Source organism: Heptranchias perlo, chromosome 32, assembly GCF_035084215.1.
Source record: "Heptranchias perlo isolate sHepPer1 chromosome 32, sHepPer1.hap1, whole genome shotgun sequence".
NCBI lineage: Eukaryota > Metazoa > Chordata > Chondrichthyes > Hexanchiformes > Hexanchidae > Heptranchias > Heptranchias perlo.
The window spans coordinates 18,725,593-18,747,513 of record NC_090356.1 but is presented as its reverse complement, the minus strand read 5'-3'; the positions used below and the strand labels follow the sequence as shown (position 1 = coordinate 18,747,513).

At 41.5% G+C, this 21,921-nt stretch overlaps 1 protein-coding gene and 1 long non-coding RNA gene across 2 annotated transcripts in view; one reads left to right on the top strand and one right to left on the bottom strand.

Annotated features, from left to right (window-relative positions):
- Nucleotides 1–11,971, top strand: part of LOC137301114 (uncharacterized) — a 32,336-nt gene extending 20,365 nt beyond the window's left edge. Inside the window, exon 3 of the long non-coding RNA XR_010958227.1 lies at nucleotides 11,391–11,971. This is a non-coding gene — a long non-coding RNA (uncharacterized lncRNA). The remainder of the gene's footprint in view (nucleotides 1–11,390) is intronic.
- Nucleotides 1–21,921, bottom strand: part of LOC137301112 (msx2-interacting protein-like) — a 93,210-nt gene that overhangs the window by 6,976 nt on the left and 64,313 nt on the right. The window contains exons 5-11 of the mRNA XM_067970540.1: nucleotides 20,223–20,423; nucleotides 18,966–19,117; nucleotides 16,261–16,386; nucleotides 14,435–14,548; nucleotides 12,873–12,986; nucleotides 12,228–12,332; nucleotides 266–9,046 (exon numbers count right to left, since the gene is read on the bottom strand). Of these exons, the coding sequence (XP_067826641.1) occupies nucleotides 266–9,046; nucleotides 12,228–12,332; nucleotides 12,873–12,986; nucleotides 14,435–14,548; nucleotides 16,261–16,386; nucleotides 18,966–19,117; nucleotides 20,223–20,423 (9,593 nt within the window). The remainder of the gene's footprint in view (nucleotides 1–265; nucleotides 9,047–12,227; nucleotides 12,333–12,872; nucleotides 12,987–14,434; nucleotides 14,549–16,260; nucleotides 16,387–18,965; nucleotides 19,118–20,222; nucleotides 20,424–21,921) is intronic.

Sequence of the window (21,921 nt, the reverse complement as noted above, 5' to 3'; positions counted from 1 at the left end):
CAAACTGACAAAAAGTGGCAGTGGCAGAGTCCTAAAAGTTTGCTGACTTCATGATTTCTCAACGGGGAATAGTGAGCAACATGAGAACTGATGAATGCAGACATTTTAAGCACAGTGGTTGTTCTTGAGGGACTTCTGTCACTTCCCTCCCAGAAAAGTACCACAGTTAAGAATAACTTCAAAACAATAAAGGTTTAATGGAAGAAAGGTGGGAAAATATTATGACAACAAGAAAAAAAAGTTAGACAAAATTTGCTGGATTTACCTGAGGAGTCATGCTGCGTGATGGCAGGTTTATTCCAGCAAATTGCGGATGACCGAGGTGAGAAGGGTGGAAGTTCCGCAGTTCTTCATACACACGTGGATAGTCGTGGAAGGAACTAGAGACTGGGTGCATGAGCTGAACCCCGTGGGAGACCATTACGGACTGAGACAGGGGCAATCCAGGGGGGACATTGATCAATCGGGCTTCACTGTGAGGTGACTTTGCCATTTTCACTTCAGATGTTTTAGAGGCTTCTTTTACTGGTTGAGGGGTTTTACTAGCAGGAGGAGTTTTAACAGATCCTTCAGGCGTCCTGGCTTGTCTGGCCTCATTGTGAACATCGCCTACGGCTGTCATAGGTGGGTACATCATCCGAACGTCTCGCAGCAGCATCTCCTGGGGTACATTGTATTGGTCCAGTCGCAAACCTCCAGGATGGATTCTGTAGTCTGGCTGCATTACAAGGACGTCAGGCTGCAAGGGACCTGACCCTCTTCTAAGTCCATGATAATGTAGTAATTCTTCATCAGGTTGATGCTGATTGGACATCTGAGGCATACACAAGTCCCTGATAACTGTTGACTGTGGTGTGTTTGATCGCTGCGAACGGAGTTCCATCTGAGGTTGCAGGACAGCCCTAGAGGAAGAATGGTGAGTCTCGGGCCTTATGCCATATGGAATACCTGGTACTGAAGGAGCATTCATTCTTACTTCACCCTGAGAAAGATGTCCTAAGGAGACCACCTGAGTCTGCGTCACACTGTGGGGAGGCATAATGACCGATTGCTCCGGTAAATGGACATTGGGAACAAACTGTGGCATAGTGAGACCAGCATTCAGAACCATGTTAGCATTCATAGACTGGGAAGCAGATGAGGTGCTACTAGGCTGGCATACTTTGGGAAATGGAGAAGGAGAATGAACAGACGTACGTGGGGAATGGGGTTCCTGTTTAATGGAAACAGACAGAGGCAGAGCTCGTTCTGTTGGGGTACCACGCCCAGAACTGATGTGGTTAGTGTCTGACTGCATCTTACTTGGCATAGCAGCAGCATGGTGAGGGCTGATTCCTGGGCTCAGGGTTGGTTGCTGTGTTACTTTGACGGCTTCAATTTTGGGAACAGCTGATTCTCCACCTTTTTTGCTGGTAGCTACGATGTTCGGCAGAAGATTGTAGACAATCTTAACTGTTCCTGGTTGAGAGGAAGTTAGTGTCTGGAGAGCAGATTCAGATTTTTCTAGGATCTGATGCTCCTGTTTAACACTTGAAATCACAGGTGATGTGTTATAAGGCTGAGAGCCACCATGTCCTGCAAGAATGCTTGAGGAATGAGTGCCAATCACATTGCTGTAGCCTGTTGGAGTTTGTGAACCCTTTGTCACAGGTTGCGATTGTGAAACTGGCTCCTGTTTGGCTTGTGGTTTGGACACAGATTGCTGAAATTCTATATCTACTGCACTAGCAGGTGGAATCTGGCTGATTGGAGCACTTATTCGTTGAGGACCTTCTGTCTTCTGTCCTGAGTAACTCAGGACCACAACCCCTTCAGAGGTATTCACTCTCAGGCCTGGGCTCGATCCCTGGTTTAATGGGATATTATCCACCGGCCTAGACTCATCTCCAATGAATGCCACTGTCCCGAGCTTGTACCTGCTGTTTTCAGTCAAGTTCGATCTATATTTCTGTTTGGTCAATGACACAGTTGGGAGACTAGGTGACTGAGATGGAAGGTTGGCAGGGCCTCGGCTGTTTACTGTCACTTTTGCCATTTCCTCTTGTTCTAAACTTGGCGGCATTCTGCTTATCACAGAAGTAACTTTGGGTGAGATCAAAGAACTTGCATGTTTTTCTTTTTCATTAAACGTCGGCACCTCTGCCAGTTGTGGCCCTCCAGTACTGCTTGGTGGAACTGCAGGCTTCTCATCCAAGATCAGTTTGTTAACTTCACCTGAAGGAAAAGCTTCTTCTGTCCGAACTGAACTCAGTGGCTCACTTATAGCTGTAGTAACAAATGTGGTAGGGACACCTGTGGCTGACACATATTTTGGCTCCATGAGAATTTTCCTCAACGTACTGGAGTTGGTGTCAAGGTCAGAAGCTTTGGTATCTGGGGGAGGAGCAGCAGGAGGGGGCGTAGAACAAGCATGGGATGCCTCATGCCTTGACATCCAGTCTGGCACAGCCCCAGAACTAACATGTGTAGTCCCCAAGACAGGCGCTGGAGTTACTGAAATCTTTGCGGTAGTAGTGGTAGGGAGAGCATTAATAGTTATTCTTGACATGCTTTGTTTTGGTTGAGCTTCAGGTGTATAGTCAGCGAGTTGCTTCAGTTTAAAATATGGAGGACTCTTGTTGTCTTCATTACAAGCTGAAGGATGCAGAGGATCTTGAGGTGAAATAGCTTCAGTTGCTGGCTCCTTATCTGATTCAGAGGCTTTCATACAGTCAGGTTTACCCTCTTCTAATCTAGTCAGGTTGTCTATTTCACTCTCGGGAACACAAAGTGGTTCCACCACTGTTTTTTTTGTAGATTTTTCTAAAATGGTTTCTGCTGGAACACTGTTTTGTTTTATGTCTGTAGAAACAGGCACTGGTTCAGGTTCAGAGATGTTGCCATCTGCTAGTTCCCCCTTCCTGCTCGTGCTTCCTCGCCTATTACGTCTAGTCATTCTAGGTTTAGAACGCCCTCTACGACCAGGAGTCCGTGGCACTTCAGCAGGTTCTGGCAATGGAAGGTTCTCTGTTTTCTGGGCAATATTTCCAGACTGCTGGAGACACACATCGGCATCTTTTGCCTCAGCCACTGTAGTCAATAAAGCAGATCTGGAAACTGAACCAACTGAAACTGCAGACTGACTGTCCACAGCTGGAGTTTTAGAAGCCAAATTGTCTGAGGACAGAGCTGGGGAAACGACAGTGTCTGTTGAGATGGGAGTTTTAGAAACCACACTCTCTGCTGAGATCGGAGCTTTAGAAATCACACTCTCCACCGAGACAGGAGCTTTAGAAATCACACTCTCCACTGAGACAGGAGTTTTAGATATCACACTCTCCATGGAGACAGGAGCTTTAGCTATCACACTCTCCACGGAGACAGGAGTTTTAGATATCACACTCTCCACGGAGACAGGAGCTTTAGATATCACACTCTCAACTGAGACAGGAGCTTTAGCTATCACACTTTCCATTGACACAGGAACTTTCAAAATCTTACTCTCTACTGAGACAGGAACTTTAGAAATCATGCTCTCCAATGAGACTGGAGCTTTAGAAATCACACTGTCTGTTGAGGCGGTGTCCACTGGTGCAGAAGCTTCAGAAACCACACTGTTTGCTGAGGTAGAAGCTTTAGAAACCATGCTGTCTATTGAGGGGGCAACTTCAGAAACCGTGCTTTCTACTGATGAGGGAACTTCTGGAGCCATATTTTCTGCTGAGGCAGGTGATTTAGATACTGAGTGGCCTGAGGCTGGGGCTTTAGAAACCACGCGACCTGAAGCTGGGATCTTTGATACCAAGCGGTTTGAGGGTGGTGCTTTTGCCAACAAGCGGCCTGGGACACCAACATCTGTATTGGACTCCAATATATTCACAATTACCTGATCAGTTTCTGGCTGCAATGTGTCTGGGGGTGTAGGGAGTACTAATGGATCTTCAGAGATACCTGCCACAGTTTGTTCAGCAGGGTATCTTGGGGCAGATGGGAAGCTATCTGGTTCTGCTGATTCGTCTGCAATAATGGAGTCAATGGCTGCTGCAAGTTCAGTTTCACTAGCCTGATGAGCAGGCTTTTCCACTTCTTCCTCTGGTCTAACATCTGGATCATCTGTAGTCTCTTTGTAAGGATGTATGGTTCGGATATCTGTTAACTTTGCAATGTTCTCTACTGCTCTTTCAAGTTCTATCTGCTTAGCACGTTGTACAGCTTCTGGCGAGCACTCAAGTTTTGGGATTTCTTTTTCTGGTGATTTGGGTGGTTCTGAAAATGGATTACCTATTTCTTCTTTAATGAGCTTGGGTGACTGACTGTCATTTTTCATGGGGTCTTTCTTTGTTGTCCCAGTCACCTCTCCATCACTTGGCTGAAGAGCACCTTTTACTTCTTCAGTGCTGAGTCTTATTCCCAAATTTCGTAGAATCATTTTGTCTTCACTGGCCTTTGCATTCCTCCCTCTCCCACACTTTGACTTTGATCCTTTCTCTAAAGATCTTTTTTCTACTATCTCACCTGGACTGTTATCTGAAAGACACTTTTCTAATGCACTGTCGTTTTTGTCAGGTTTTTGGTCGCTTACTATCTCATTTCTCTCAAGCAAGGTTTTGGTGATATTCTCATTTGTTGAACTTTGCTCAACTAAGGGCTCTGCAACATCATCAGTACGTTCAACACAAACCTCAGCTGTTCTTGGTTCTGTTTTTACTCCTTTCTTTCCTATGTGGCTGCTAGGAGCAGCTGAAGATGGTGAAGAATGACCCTGTGCAGCTTTCTGTGACCGAGGTGACTTCCACCCTTCGACAGGTTTTGTGTTTTCAGTGCGGTCTTTAGTTTCTGTTTCCTCAACCTCTTGTTTCACCTGGTCAGCTTTAAAACATGGCACCTCTTCACCTGGTCTACGCCGGGATTTTGGAGGTCTTCCCCGTCGTGGTGGAGTTTGTATATTTGATGATTCCTGAACTTCTTTTTCACCCCTTTTCCTAGTTGAACGTGATGTATCTGTTGAGTCTTTTATTAGAGATGGGCCGTCATCAACCGTGGCATAAACTGACCGCACATTTCTGCGCCTTGTTCTACCTAAAGGCAGACTTAGCTCAGAAGTTTCTGATTCAGGGGCAGAACTTGGAGACTTTGCTGTGTTTCTGGAGACCTTTTCTATGTCCAATTTCTGTTCCTGAAGTTTTTGAGCGTCGCCACGAGGGGATGATGACCGCTTAAGCTTTTCGCGGTCTATTCTCTCACTTTTCCTTGTGACAGGCTTTTCTGTAATAGTTGTAGTGATTGCTTGAAGTGGGGTCTTTGTTCTTTTACTTTTGGAAGTCTTTTTCTCTTTTAAAACTATAGAAGGTTCCGTATCTACTTCATTGTCAGAAATCTGTGGATGGACCTCTGTATGCTCTTCCTGCTGGTTGATAGCCAGCTCAGCAGTGATATGAGGACTCTTGTCGTCTTTGTGCTCATCTGGTACCACCTCTCTCTGGATAGGTTTGGTGAAGTCTGCAATGAACCCTTTTACTTCAGGCTCTGCATTTGTGCATATTTCTTGTAGATCAGCTCCCCCTGGAGTTGGTGGTTTGGTATCCAAATAAGAGGGATGTTCTCTAACCGCTGGTTCCTGCTCAGTAGCCACTAAATCTGAAGTAACATTTGCATCCAATTGCTTGTTTACAACAGGTTCCATTTCTTCACAGGGGCTCACACTAACAATGACAGGTTTAGGTGCATCAGCTGCAGCGGCAGGTTCAGTATGATTCTCCCCTGAGCTGGGAACTACATTTTCTGCCACCAATGCTTCATTAGCTGCTTTGTTCTGAACTGTTTCTTGCTGTTCAGGAGGTACTGTTTGAGAATTTGTGGTAGGAGGAGGTGGTGGTGGTGATACTATAGCCCTCAAAGGAGGTATTGTATTCTTTAACTCTGAATCTTTTAATTCAGGCACATGATCTGGTGTTTTAGGCTGAACTTCTTTCTCAATTTCTCGTCGCTCAAGTTCCTTTGGTTTCTGATCCTTTTCCTTTTCTTTCTGTTGCATACGTGTCAATTCAATGAACCGACTGTGAAACAACACTACAGGTTCCTGTATCAGTTCTAGGGTGTTGTTGGAGCCATCTACAGATCCCTGCCTTCCAAATAATGGACCAGAAATTACATCCAGATCATCATCCTTCCTTTCAAGGTGCTGTAGGCGTTTTGAATCCTGCTCAAAAATTGAGCTATGCAGGAAACGGGAAGCAAATAGTTCTTGTCTCTCCTGTTCATCTTCCTTATGGTCTTCTTTCTTTTCATCTACTTTGCCTTCAGAATCTGTTCTAATTTTTTTCTTTTTCATGTACCAAGAGGGGATTGGCCTCGGTGCTGATTCAACCTTTTCCTTATCTTTGTCTTTCCTAAAGCTGGCAAATCTAGAATCCCGATCCAGGAACGACCAATTTTCTTCTCGGGATGAAGAGAGGGACTTTGCCCTTTCAAGCAAAGCCTTGGTGTCAGGGGTAATTGTCTTGTCAAGTGCAAATGAGTAGAATTTATTCCTTTCTAGAGAGCTAGACAGCTTTAAATCTGATTGCCTATCCTCCCTATTCCGCAGGAATAAAGGTAATCTGGAACTTTCAAAAGATGTTGAAGCTTTAGGTGAATGAGATTTATGTTCATTATCCTCATCAGAATCAGATGGTACCTCACCTGGTTCTAGCTCACGCACAGAACGCTTGCGAATGCCATCTCGTTTTACAATGCTACTGGGAAAGCTTACGTCAGGTCTATTTGCATCTAATTTTAGACGCGTTTCCCAACGAGGTGTCTCTTCTTCTGAGCTCTGACAAGTTATTTTAATTCTAGCCACGTCCAGTATTTGTTCTCGCTTACTTGACTCATAAGCATTACATTTTAAAGGCTCTTCTCTAACAGGAACTTGAATGGTGGAGTCCATTTTTGGAGAATCTCTAGGTTCTTTTGGTAGCAATGCCTGATGTGGGGAGTCAGAGTTATCATCCTCATCCTGATATGACAGAATATGCCGAAATCCAGGGGAAAGGACAGTTTTCTCTGAATCCTCACTCAGCTGACGAGAACTCCTGTAATTTCTTTCTCGCTTCATGCTAATTTCAAAGTCAAACTGATCAGTTTTTCTCCGTTTAACTGGAGGAGAATCATCTGTGACATCCTGAGGTGGCTTCCCCACTTCATGAACCAAACTTCTTCTCTCAAATTCATCTGCATTTTCTTTCCTGGGGCTGTTGTATTTTTCCGATTTTGCCATCTCCATTTCCTGTTGCTGTTTAAGCCTGCGGCTCTGCTCCATCTGTTTCCTATAACTTTGAGTGTAATCAATATCAATCCCAAGTTTCTCGTCTGCATCAGCGGCCTGTAATTTCTCATGGGTGGACTTGTGATCATTTGTGTCCTCAGAGGTACCACTGTACTTTCTCTTCTGTTCCTCTCTTTTAATCTCCCCTTCCCCTGGCATCTCATCAAGGTGTGGAAGCAATGGCTGAAGAACCCCCTTATTCGGAGGCTTTGCTGTGTTCAGTTTCTTCAATCCAATTTCTTGAATCTCCACCGGTTCTTCAGATGGCTCGCCTAATCTGGATTGTGCTTCTATGCTGGGCCGCAAGCCAATCCCTACAGAAACATTGGCAGACTCCTGTCCTTCTCTGGGGCTGAATGCTGGAATCAATTTTTCTTGCTTGACTTTTCTGTGCTCCCTTTTGAGTAATTCTTTCCGCACAGGCCTTCGGTCCAAATCTCCTTCTTTACCCACTGTAGGCACTTCTCTCCAGGCAGCTAGCTCAGATTGTTTTTTTAGGCCTAGACGCAGTTCCTCTTCCTCTTGACTGCCTCGCTTAACCTCCAACTTCTGCCTATCTGTTCTTAAAGTTGGATCTGCAAAACGCCTCTTCCTAGCCTCCAGTTTGTCGATATCCATTGCATTAGGTGCTTCGGGACATGGTTCTGGTTTGAGGTTCTTTTTATGCTTGATTTTCACTTCCTTATCCACAACCTCTATTTGGCTGGCAAGCGGTTTCTCTTTTGACACTTTTGGCCTGGCAGGTTCTAATTTTGACAGCTCTGTTTTTGTCTGATCGAGTCGAGTTAACTGTACTTTATTCTGTTCAGCAGACGGAGACTTGACAGTGTCATTCTCTGGCTTTCCTCTTGATTTCTCTACAACCGAGGGTTCAATCACTTTTGCCTCTCTCTCCTTTACCCGAGTTAACACCACGCATGGAATTAAATCCAAACGATTTTTTGAAGCTCCTTCTTTCTCTGCTTTTTCTTTCCCTTGTTTTGTTTTACCCTTTTGTCCATCAGGGTTTAGATCCCTATCTATTTCTTGGTCTGTTTCAGAAGACGGGGAACTTGGAGACGGAGGTTTCACCTTCAATATTTTGCGCTTCTCAGTTTTCTCTTTCTTATCCAGTTTTTCCAATTCAGATTTTTCAATTTTTTTTGTCCTTTCCTGTTTCTCAGTCTTTTCTTTTCTTTGGGTCCGTTTGTCAGCTCTTTCGGGTTCAAACAGCCGATCTTTCTCCTTTTCATTTTTGTCATAACGGTCTGGTCGGATTTTGTCTGGTTTATCAGCTTTATCATATCGAGGAGGTGACAGTGAGCTGCAGCTACCACTACGGTCTGAGGATCGACTGTATATTCTGCGTTCAGAGTCCATGCTGTCACTCTGATGCCTCTCGGACTGTGTTGGTGATGCACTGCAACTCTGGGCTCTTCTTGAGTGCGTTGGGCTTTGGCTTCGTTCACAAGTTCGCCTTTCATGATCTCGTTCTCTATCAGATTCGTAACGTTCTCTCTCTCTTTCCCTTTCTCGCTGTCTGTAACTGTACTCCCTTATGTCCTGTTCGTACGGATCTCTATAGTCTCTGTATTCCCGTGGATCTTCATAATAGCGAGGATCATAATAATCACCTTGGTAAGGATCCCATTCAGCATAAAAATCTCTACTTCTTGCACGATAGTCCCTACGAGGGTCTTCAGGAAATACAGCAGCTGGTCCCCTAACTGCATCAAAGTAAGCACGATCTGCAGGATACTCATGATATGATCCCCTCCGATCCTCCCTGTTAATTAAAGAAATATACATGAATTCAAATATCAATTTTTTTTTAACAAATCAATGGCTGTATATAATTAATTTTGTGTCTGTAAGAGTCAGAGAGAGAGACAAAGGAAAATGAATGTGGGAAGGAGATACTTTCAACTCCTATGATGGCTAGTGGGGAACTGCACTGCCCGGACTGGTACCAAAACTAAAAGTCCCAGATTTGATCCCTGGTCTGTTAGCTAATCTCAACTGAAGCACTGGCAGATGCTGCACAATTGACTCCCTTCAGTAGGTTGCAGGGGGAGTCTGTCAGTTTTCCTATTCCAGGATCCCAAATGTAAAGTGCATATGCCTGGATGATGTTTGAGGAGAGACTCAGGCCCAAATGTGATGTCCCACCTCCTACCAGGTTGATTAAACTGGCAACACTCACCATCTGAGCTCACACATGAAGAACGGCTACTTGGGGTAAGTACTGGAGGATATCTTGTACCTTCATGACAGGAGAGGAGAACATGATGTGGAGATGCCGGTGATGGACTGGGGTGGACAAATGTAAGGAATCTTACAACACCAGATTATAGTCCAACAATTTTATTTTAAAATCACAAGCTTTCGGAGATTATCCCCTTCGTGAGGTGAGTGAATGAATTCATTCACTCACCTGACGAAGGGGATAATCTCTGAAAGCTTGTGATTTTAAAATAAATTGTTGGACTATAACCTGGTGTTGTAAGATTCCTTACATTAGGAGAGGAGAAAATTGTGTATGCGCAGGGTGGGGGGATTTGAGAGGATTTGTTTTTCTACATAAACACAACTCTGTCAAAGTTAAGAGGCTTTCTTCCACAAGGACTGGATGAAACAAATTTAAAATGGGAATAGAACTTGTAAAATTATCTTTTGATGCTTTGTTAATCCTCGTTTTGTTCACTATTGTGTTTTCCAATTATAATATTTTCTATATGGCAAAATATTGCTTGTTCACATGTAAACATCTGTTGCTTTCTGTAAGCATTAAATGTACTTTAGGTCCCACAAGCAGAAAACAAACCAATTCTACTAAAAATAGATTAACTCCCTTATAAGGTTTTCTTCATTCTTTGAATAGTATATATTCTCCACCCACCATAGGAGTCAAATATAGCTTGATTGATTCGAGGGATTGACACTTTTCTGGGTGTTATCAAAATGTACTGTTAAATAGATCGGTCCCCCTTGGAGTGATCACATTTATTTTGATTTTGCCGTATATAAAACTCAGCATTGAGTCAGGTACTTTGCATAGGTTAGTCCTTGGAGACAGCCAACTGCAATTGACCTCGTATATTGAGATTGATGAATCCAGACTGGGAGTAAACTATCTTTCTTTTGCTTTTTCTGTTTCTCAATTTTGTCCTGAATAACATGAGATACACAGTTTAGTTGCTCATTAAGGGTTTAGTTTGAGAACTCAAGACAAATGTGGTAGGCACTGGTGAGTAATATGTTTCACAATAAACATTTTATGCCTCGATTATGCCCATCAACAATGGTGAATGGGCTACTGCATTTTACAGTTATTTAAAACTTTTGGAAGAAGTTGGTGTTGATATACTCTCCCAACTGTGTTTGTAATGATGTAGGCAATACATTTCATGGGTTACTGCTGATAGACGTACCACACAACAATAGCTCAGCTGGAAGAAGACGTGTGCAGGGTTAAAATTCAAATTTTCTACCTCAACCCCTTTAAGTTTCTTTTGTTTGTGCTCATTTGTTTTGTCTACTCTTATAGCTCTCTATATGGCTACCTGGAGAGTTGGTAGCTGTTGTCATATAATTTGGAAAGACTACTGCTTGTAGCTAAGCCTGTAAACCAGGTAACAGCATCAATTTGATTTGGTTTTTCCTATTGTTTGAAAGGGCAGCACTGCTATATTTGCTCTTGAGGATTGCTAAATTCCTGATTCCAGAAAAAAAAATCTGAAAGGGAAGAAAACACAGACTGGCTGGCTCTGGAAACAGAATACATTTGCAAACTGTGAAAAACTAGAAGGAATAGCTCTAATCTAACCTAAGTGGCACAAGGAGCAAAGAACACAACCGTTTTAGCTGGGGAAAAGTGAAATGGCACAATGCTGAAGTTCTGGGGCTTTATAGGACACGGGAGAAGGAGACTACATGGAGCACTACCTACCTACATCATAACATTTCACATGCATGACATGCTGAAGGTTTCCCCAGAACCAATAAAGATAGCCATGACTCCTCAAATGACAAACTCTCATCATTTTGTGTTAATGTAAACAAAACACAGTTTACAGCCTAATCCAAAGATATTGGAGTTAATTTTCTAATTGTTTGTGCACAACAGGCGCATCCATTACCATTCTAGTCTGAATCAGCAGAACTCATGAATGAACCAATCCTGAGACAATCCACGTCCCGCTGACCATCCCGTGAGCAGCCAACACCCAAAGCAAGGCAATCATCTAATGCTCTACAGAAATTGCACTGATATAAGGAGTCTCAATCAGTCCTTGCTGATTGAATGATGGAATGATTCAGCTACAAATCAAACTGGTCACTTTGAAGTTATGTAATCATTTTCTTGGTTTAACTTTTATTACATGCAATTCTAAATAACTGTTGAGATTAAATTTATTTTACACTTACACTAGGTTTAGGCAACTTTCTTAAAGTTTCTGTCCTGACAATAGAAGACTCTCAGATTGATGGATACATCATCCCTGAGGATTATCATCGGGTCACTAGAGTGATTGTTTTGTTTTTAAAACTCATTTGGTCTTAAATGCATGTTACCAAGGATGCTTATGAATGGAGTTTAAAATGTTACTGGTATATGAATTGGGCCAGCTAGAGACCCAGCTGAAAAAGGCTGTACAGAATTTTTAGTTTTAAATAATGCTACTAGACAAAAGCAATAAACATATTATGCAGAAAACCATTTCCTTTCCTCAGACTGTTATTTTAATTTACTGATCACGATTGCTCACATGTTTGCCTGCCAAAGTTAACTAAAATTCCTAGATTAAACAGTTATAACAAACAAATGGTTTAAAAATTACTGAAGCAAAAACTTCAAACATAGTCCATGCATTTAGTATTTCTACAATGAAAGACAAACACTTTGACACTATAGTTCTCATCATTCAAGACTCCTTTTTTTTTTAAAAAAAAGGTTTTTCACTTGCCTTCTCTCGGCAAAGATTTCATATAAATCTCTGATGTCCTGCCCAGAGACTTCCATAGAACGATAAAATGCCAGCTGACTCTCACGGTTTGCAAAATCCACCTACAAGGAAGAAGTCTCATTGTTAGACATTAAAAGCTGAAGCAACACTTACTAAACAAGGAAAAAACACACAATGACAACTGGATATTTGACTGCAAAGTTGAACTGGCAGCAAATGGTGTTGTTTTACATGCTTCTGGTCCTTGCAAGGCATTAAACTGTTTTTCCAGTTTGCTTGCCAACCACAATACCACTTTGAACTGCAGGATGCCAATAGAGTGTGCTTTTTAGCATTGCAAATTGCTAATTTTAACTTGCTGGGGTTTTTCTTATGATTTTAACCATTCAATCCCCTTCAATACTTGCTACTATTTCATGCTCTGGTTTTGCACAGAATGCACCTTGCCCTTTGTCTCATGCAATGCCATGGAAATGGGGGAGGGGTGGGAAGGGATGTGTGTGCAAGTGTATGTGAGAAGATAGGGAACACTGCTGGACATGTGTACCTGTGCAGAGAGATAGAGAGAAAGAGAGGATATATAAGAGTGAAGAGAACAAGAAGTGCACTTTTAATATCCCCATGAACTCTCTCATACTAACCTTTATTCTATTTCCTCCAATCTTCCTGCCCTTGGTTTCCTGCACCGCTGTTTGTGCGCATTCAATTTCATCGTACAACACCAGAGCCATTCCTTTCTGACGATCCAACACAATCTGTCCCAGGAGGTAAAGAAAGAAGTCAGCTAGTTCCCTGAACAGGAATGGCAAGTAACTGATAGATATACAGCAGAACCTCTCTAGAACACTGTCTTGGAGATCCACACAAATGTGTATCATGAGAAGGGACAAGTTACAGAGAGGGTGTTTGATATCATTTGCCTATCAGTGAGAGAGCCATAAATAGTGGGCTATCAGAGTTGTAAGCAATAGAGAATATAGTGAAGGATGTACTATAAAAAGCATGTTTTATACAGCTTGTCTGTCAGTGAGGAACCTGTAACAAAGTCTGTTAGAGAGGAAGTGTATCAGAAGTTGATATAGTGAATGACAGATTGCTAGAAGGGTCGTAGATATGGAGTATGTAATATTGAGGAGTTAGAGTACCATGTTAACTGGTTTTAGTTGTCTTTTCAAACCTTTAAAAGAGCCGCTGAAGTGAAAAGTAGAATTTTTGAATAAGACTCAAACATACCAGTTGTTTGATTCAATATCCTTTTTCTAAAACTATTTACAACCATTAGGTGATTATTGTTGTTCCAACAGCGAGTTTTAAAACTTACAATGCCGATAGCCAAGACCATGGCCCACTGACATCACCCAATACAGATTATAGCACAAACAGTGGCTCTTTACTGCCAATACTAACGTTCAGCTCCACATACCCACTTCAAAATATGAAGTTGGTCGATAACGAGCAGCTTCATGATGCACAGGTTCATCTTTCTAGGAGGACCTGGATTACTTTTTGGCACACAACAACAGAATTTTTGGAAATAGACAGCAGGTCAGTCAGCATCTGAAAGAGAAAAGACAACCCAATGCTTCAGGTGGGAGCCTTCATTAAAAGCGAGCTGAGGAAGGACCTGCACCCAAAACATTGAACTGCTGTATTTCCAATGTCTTCTGTTTTCATTTCAGATTTCCAGTATTTGTGCTTTTCTTTTTTGAAATATGAAAAATGTGAAGAGAAAAGAATAAAACATTATGAAATAATGTTCTGAGGGTGACATCACAGAGGCAATCAGGCCAATCTGCTTTCAGCATTCTAATGTTTAAACTGGCCAAGGAAGCAAACATAATCTGATAATGGAACTAAACCGTTTAAAAGCAGGAATTGCAATCTCAAACAAAAAGATCAAATTTAAGTCCTATGATTAAAATTATATTTTTCACTATAGGTTCTTTAAGGTAGTATATAAAGTGTAAAGCTAACTGGATCAGTATGCCCTCAGCTGTGCAATGAATGTCCTTTGCTCTTATCAGAACATGAAATGTATAGAAGGAATATTTTGAAGGGGAAAATTGAAAATCAAAAATTTGGTCGAAACCCTCTTAATTACAGAATTTTCAAAAATAAATTGGAAAAATTATAACCATTTTTTTTGCTGCCAGCTGTTAATGAGTTGCTAAATGTAAATGATCGGCTGCAACAAGGCACTTACTTTGAGCACAGGTCCATAACGACAGAAATGTCTGGACAAGTATTGTTCAGTAATGTTTGAAGACAGACCATCCAGCCATACACAGTTAGTTGGCATGCTCTTTCCAAATCCCAGCTGGAGAAAGAGAGAACATGTGTATTTGAACTGTAACAAAACTCATTGACCTGAATACAATAAAACTAAGCTATATTATACAGATTTTCACAAACGTTAACAAAATCTACTTAACTGACTCACCCCCAAAATTTACAACAACTACTACTAGTCATCACTGTAACACAGAATATACACTATATGAAAATCCTCATTGGAGATAATTAGTATAGAAACATGATACAAATTATACATAATTTATATTGTCCTCTGAACATCTTATTCATCTCACTTTCTTTCAGGTGTCTTTGGATCATTCATTATTTAACAGCTGAAACAGAGCCTCAGCCTTTCAATGTTGTTCTGGAACTGGCCTTTAGGAAGTGCATGAGGAGACTAGGGTGACATTCCAAATTTCCCTCATTCCATTTGGGGAAATGCTATTCCTTTCCACCATAGAGCTGAGAAATTGCTCACAAAGTATTGACACAAACCTACGTTCTATAACTTCAGGACATAATGTCCTGATGCAAAGGTATGTTGCTTACAATATGTTCTGAAGAACATGCAACGGTCTAATCTGAAAACATTTTTACAAAAGACCAATACAGTTCTAATAGGATAAATGGCAGTCATTTATGTAAATACAATGCTAAGGGGGTCACTCAAATTGTTTTTGCACTTGCAGTCAATTGTATTCTGGAAATACTTGATTCTCATTTCTGTTAAGTGAATAGTAATTGAAAAATCAATAAATATCTTTTGTTTATGCCTATTGTATTCATTTGGACAAACTGAATTTTAACTGAACATTCTTATTAAGTAAATGCTCTATCCAGAATCCATATTAGCATAATTACAGCCTAACACCTTCTGTGTAACACAATGCATTGACTAGTTATTCTTACAATACACCCAGGTTCACCAGCTAAAGTAATGCAAAATGTGCATCACATTGATAAGCTTTCGCCTTCAATTGCAATTACAAAATGCAAGAAAGGGCACTGCGCTATGTTGTAGGACATGGATTCTTCCTCCATGAATCCCCACACAGCGAGCTCCAAATCTTAGCCGAACAACCAATAAGGAAAAAAGCAATTTTCCAAATGGAAGTGGGAGAAATTGAAGCATGAATCAACCTGGATCACTCGAGTACATTATGAATTAGGTGCTTCAACCGCAGAGGCCTGGGAGAAATTCATCTGCCAGTTCACTTAGTCAAGGGTGGCGCTTGAGCAGCAGGGTGACATCCAGGAGAAAAATAATTTGCAGGGGAGGGAAAAATAGAACAGACCAATCCTACAATCTAGATCAATGGATTATCAATCAGGAGAGGTCAATCTCAGGTGACATTTGCACTTGGGCTTCCTCAGAGCTCAGCTCAACTTTGCTTGTCTCAACCCCATCTGAGAGAGGAACAGTGATGTTTGCCTTCACACACTGCTCAATCACAGCCCAGGTAGGTCGACCAAAGGCGGCACCAATTACATCCACAGAAACATCTGCAGGTTGGACACTCTACCTAACATGCCGAGGAGAACAATGTAAAACTTGGAGGGAGGAAAGAGAAAAGTAACTCAAGAAAACAGAGGGGAATATTACAAAAGTAAAGTTACAACAAAAAACAGTATACAAGAAATTGTTCAACAGAAAATTCTTACTAATATTTCACTGTGAATTCCTGATAAGTGAATATTCCTGATAAGCAAATGACTGTATTTCTCCTTCCTGACCTTGAGCCGATTATTTCCTAAGTACTCTCCGTCCATTTTCTTGATGGCTTTGCAGACACTTGCAATGTCACAGTACTGTAGGAAGGCGTATTGAGGAACCCCATTTACCTTCTTGATGTCAATATCCTGTCATTTTAAATAAAAAAAGACAATAGCATGGACTTTGAACTTGGTGTGACTGCGTCTAATCACAAAAAAACACATTCATTACAATTTTTAAGATTTCCATTTTAATTATTTTCTTTTTGCTTTCCCGATTTAAAAGAAATGGAACAGTGAAAGTGATGTTTGGCTTTAGTTTAAACCTTTTATGTTTGTTTTTGTGTGAAAAATATTGTACCACATTTATCCATTGTCATCTGCATTAGGGTCTGAAGGAGCATAGAGGGGGAATTAGAAAGTTATTTGAGGAAATGCAGTGCTATACTTGAATGGTAAGGGGGAAACCATGTCCAAAAGTATTGACACCTGCTTGGATGATATATTCACAGTGTCTTTTCCCAGTTGATTGATGTTCATTTGAGCAAGGATCAACCTCATGGATGGTGGTGCTTGAATTCGTGTCAAAGACTCGGTACCAGTTAGGACTAAAACCTAACCTACTCCAATCCTTTGACCCATGAGCCATTTATACTATCATTTGGAAAATAGAGAACTTCACATTTCTGGTGCAATTCAGTTTGCAAATGATGCCCCAAGTTTTGATGAAGCAAACTGTACCAGGTCAGTGGCTATTAGTATTTTGCAGAATCCATTTTGTGTGAAACAAGGATGAAATGGGAATCATCACAGGCCGATGCAGTCGGGAAGCAGCATAAGTAGGGCATCAGGTTTGAGTACTAGGATCAGCATCCAGCAACGAGAAAACTGCTACTCATATGTCCATCAGCTGGCTGAAAAAGGACCCCACTGCATACATCACTGCTACACTCCCACTCCAGCCAGGAAACACAAACTGGAAGATTTTCCAAGGTCTGGATTGAAATATTTCCTCTCAGGAAGTAGATACGTATAGTAAATGATCGAACAACCCGTCCAACCAACAAAAGGGAGCAAGAGTAATTTGCATTGTAAGTATTCTTTCCTCTAAAAGCTAATACCCATTCAGGCTCAGTTTAATTATCTAAAAACTTAATGTTTTAGGAAATAAGACTAAAAAATATAGCATACTGAAGTATTTTTATACTCATCATTCACCCTTAAACTTCAGCTCAACTAAAACTCTGTTGCCCAGATTGTATCACACACCAAGTCCCACTCACCCATTACTCCATCCCTCACTCACCTACATTGGCTCCCAGACCCCAATGCATCCAATTTAAAATTCTCAACCTTGTGTTTAATCCCTTTATGGCCTCTCCCCTCCTTTTCATTGAAACCTCCTTCAGCACAGCAACACCCTCCCCCCCTCCCCCCAAAACTGCACATTCCTCCAACTTTGGCCTCTTGTGCATCTTCCTTCCCTTCATCACACCATTAGCAGCCTTCAGCTCCCTAGGTCCTGCACTCTAGAATTCCCTCCCAAACCGTCTCCGCCTCTCCACCGCCCTCTTCACCTTTGACCCTCCTTAAAGCCCATCTCTGACCAAGCTTTGAGTCACCCCTCCCTATATCTCCTTCTCTGGCTCAACATCCATTTTTGTCTGTTCTGTGAAGCACCTTGGACATCTTTCTACATTAACGGTTCTATATAAATGCAAGTCGTTGCTGTTGTAAATTGGGTCTACACTGGGACCTCCAGTAACTGCCATTTTGTGGGGGATAAGAAGTTCCTGGTAGATGATGGAAATTTCCCAAAAGCAATTCCCAAATTTTGGTCTTGCACATATAGTACAATATCCTCAGCACAGGAAATGATTTTTTTTGGGTCAACCAGACGTCAAGCATAGTGGTGGGTTTCATCACATGTCAGAGTCTCCAAACCAAGCTGGTGAGAAATTCACACAGGTAGAGTTTCTGTTTGCCCAATATGGACTGCACTCTCTCTCCCCCCATAGGGACATACCCCCACTTACCTGAGTCCAGAAAACTTAAGTGCAGGTTGACAAGTGCCAAGTCTTAGGAACTCCCAACTATGTGCTAAAATACTGCTGCTGTTCAACCCAACTAAAACCATGCAGCTTACTAGCAAGTTCCAGTAAGCTTCCTGTTGCTTATCTGGAGGTGAGTGTGACAAATCCTGGCACTCAGTAACAGGTCTACCCTTATAGGTCCTATTAATAAATCGGGCTGGTTGGTCAATCCTCAATATTGCCCTGGAATACTGCAGACCTGTCCAGCTCAGTTTTCTGGAGTCGGACAGTTGACTCAGTTTCGATCTTCCATCGTCAGGCACGTCATCTTGGAATCAACTCGACCCTGCTTACCAATTCTGCCCACCCCCAGGGAGAAGAGTCACTAGGTGGTCATTAGAGAATCGCAATGAAGACAAGTACAAAACAAACAACAAACGTAGTTTATTCACCAAGCAAAAAAACAGAAATGGAATACAAATCAAAAAGTTGTGCAATGAGGTAATGTTCTGCACAAGACCTTGGCCTGCAAAAATTCTGAAAGATAATCAAGATGATGGATAACTAGAATGTGGATAATGGATTCATTTAAAAAAAAAAGATGCACAGCTTTAAACCATTTACATTTCAAGTCAAGGGGTACTAGAAATATCCTGTCATCTCAACAGTGACCAACCCAAGCAGTGTACATACCACAATCTCCCCAAAGCGTTCAAAGATGTTTCGAAGATCTCCATAGGTTGTGGTTTTCTCTAGGTTCCCAATAAATAATGTTCTGGTGGCCTTGGGATGAAACTCATCTATTCGGTCATCCAGTGGTCGAAATTCATTCTCACTTTCCGTTTCTGCAAGGGGACCCAAACAAAAAAAAATTCGAAAACATATTATGTCACAAGCACCAGAACACTGTTCATGCTTATTCTTCAAACTATCTTCTATTCGACATGATAATATACACTATTTTGGAGAAGTCATGCAGTCACTGCTAACTCTTTCTCACATTCACTTCAGCAACAATTGGCTTGACCAACTACTCTATGCCATACATCAACTAGGCTAACCTGGCCCTAACCTTACAGTAGCTTTCAGGAAGTTGAGATAAAGCTAACATTCACAGAAGTTATCTAAGTCATTGGTATTTGTACTTTATCTCATGGACCACGTGTAACCTTCTCCTCTTCATCTGTGGTCCATGGCAGACTTTTTGCTGTTGTGCGTGTATCTGGGGCTCCATTAGCATCCTCCCCTGACATGAAATGTTGCCAGAGCAAAGACTCAGTACTGTTCCCTATACTTTTTTCTGACCAGTACAAGAAAGCAAGGGAATGCTATCAAAAGCATACTTATCACAGCATCCATAAGGCAAGTGAAAATGCTTTCGGAACTATAGATTCTACAGTTTAATAGAACTAATGATCCTACATTTCTTACATCCAGTCCAGTCAGTAATTTTCTTATAAAGCCAGGATTGGAACCTGGAGCGCAATGTATGGGGAACCATGCGCACAGACCCACATCCCATCACCCTGCAGTGCATCATGTTGCAACATTTCTGAGAATGGTTCTTGAGCAAGATACTGCTTGGGACTATAGCAGTCAATGGAAGTTAGTGAGTAACACCAATCTAAGTCCATGCACCTTTCGTCTCTTCAGCAAGATAACAGACAATGTACTACAGTTGCTGCCTAAATCAAAAATAATTTTGAGATATTATTAATTTAAAGCACAGAAATTCCTTGTGTTTTCAAAGCCATTGCTATGGTCCAGCAATTTTATTTTAAAATAAAATTGCTGGACTGTAACTTGGTGTTGTAAAATTGTTTACAATTGTCAACCCCAGTCCATCACCGGCATCTCCACATCATTGCTATGGTGTGCATTGTGCCACCACACCCTTAATCGCTCAAACTCTGTAGCGAATTTACTTGCCGCTGCTCAGTAAACACCTACCTGGGCCTGTCCACGCAGTAACTTCAATCTGCATGCCAAAAAATAACTTCCCCTTTGACGCATTCATTGCCTTCTCCTGGTCTTCCTGTTGTCGAAAGAACACAAGGCCATAGCGCTCTTCAGACGCACCATGGATCTGTACAGACGTTACTTTCCCATACTTCTTAAATTCATGGAAAAGACCATCTTTAAGGCTTGTGTCTAAATGCAAAAATGAAAGCTTTCAGTGCAATGTAGTTTATGTGATGCAAGATATTTTTTTCTCCAATTTAGTTAGTAATCAACAAAGTCTTCTCCAATTTCATAGCTGCTTACATCTAGGACATGCTTCTGATTTGTGATGAGACACACTTGCCTTTCACAGATATCAAGTGAGAGCTACCACCAAGATCTGAGAGCAGGGAGAGCACTGGACGTTGCTGCAGGCAGCAGACAGACATTACAACTTCTGTAAAACCAATCGGAGGGGAAGGTGGACTGAGCACTCCTAGAGGGGATTTGATCAGCTACTTGTGACCAATAATTATAACTGTTGGGCTTCCCTCAATTTCAAACCAGATCTCTACTATTCTTTTCAATAAATGTTACTTACTGAAGTTGGAAACACAGTCTGAGAAATACAAAGAATTAAACTGCAGTGAGGATCCAGACCTCCAAAAAGAGGAAATCCTAAATCTATATTTGCAATTTATATACTAGTACCATTTAAATATGGCAAACTGCAAGATTGTAAAAGATACTGTCCCTGGATTAAACAAAGTGAGACAGCTCCTATTAAATGCTCCTGTTGAAAAGAAGCAGAGATCAGCTTTCTTGTGAGCACTGATTTCAACTTCTGTACATGGCCGTGACCCGAATATTCAAAATTTACAATTTCAATTTATTCAGGAAATAATAATAGCAGCAATGAATGCACGACTTAAGCATCTCACAGCCGAAAGCTTCTCTTAAAAAAATGTATCAATAAGAAACCAGTGAATCTTGGGCTGTGAAATTAAAACACTGTATTCAGCTAAATAGCAACCGTCTTAAGGTTAGAATTCTGGGCTTTTGAGTATTCACAGAAAAATCAAGTCTTATCATTATATAATCTCAAATCCCAAGCAATTTTTGATTTTAAATTTGCTTGTTCCACACCTGCTTTCAATATTATAAATCAGCTACAGTTAGTCCCACAGAAACGAATGGGAGACAGGAAACAGAAAGTAAATAAAGGGCAATTTTTCTGAAGTACACCACCCCTAAACCATGTGTAGTATTTTTTCTTTCTACTTTTCCTGCTAATTTTCTCTTCTCCACACCTGAAGGCATTTATTCCTTGCTGGGGTGCAATTCTACGGGTGGCCTCCAATACTTGCATAAATGGCCATTATTCATGCGTATCTCATTCAGCGAGTGCTGGCATGCTATTCAATGACGGTGCGGTCATCACCTGATCCTGCTCTCACCCAATGTTCACACATGCACTTCCAGCAGAGGTATTGGACAACGATCAGGAACAGGAATTATGTCCCATTTTCCATTCCCTAACCTGGTGATCTGGGACCAGCTGAATAGCCCCTACTGCCAACCTGGCTGAGATCAGCTGAGATAAACATAGAAGGGAGTTAAACTTGGGACCTTTGTGGCCTGTATCACTCATCACTCATTGCCTTAACTGGCTCTGTCATCAGTGGACCTCCTGCCTAAAGTATTCATA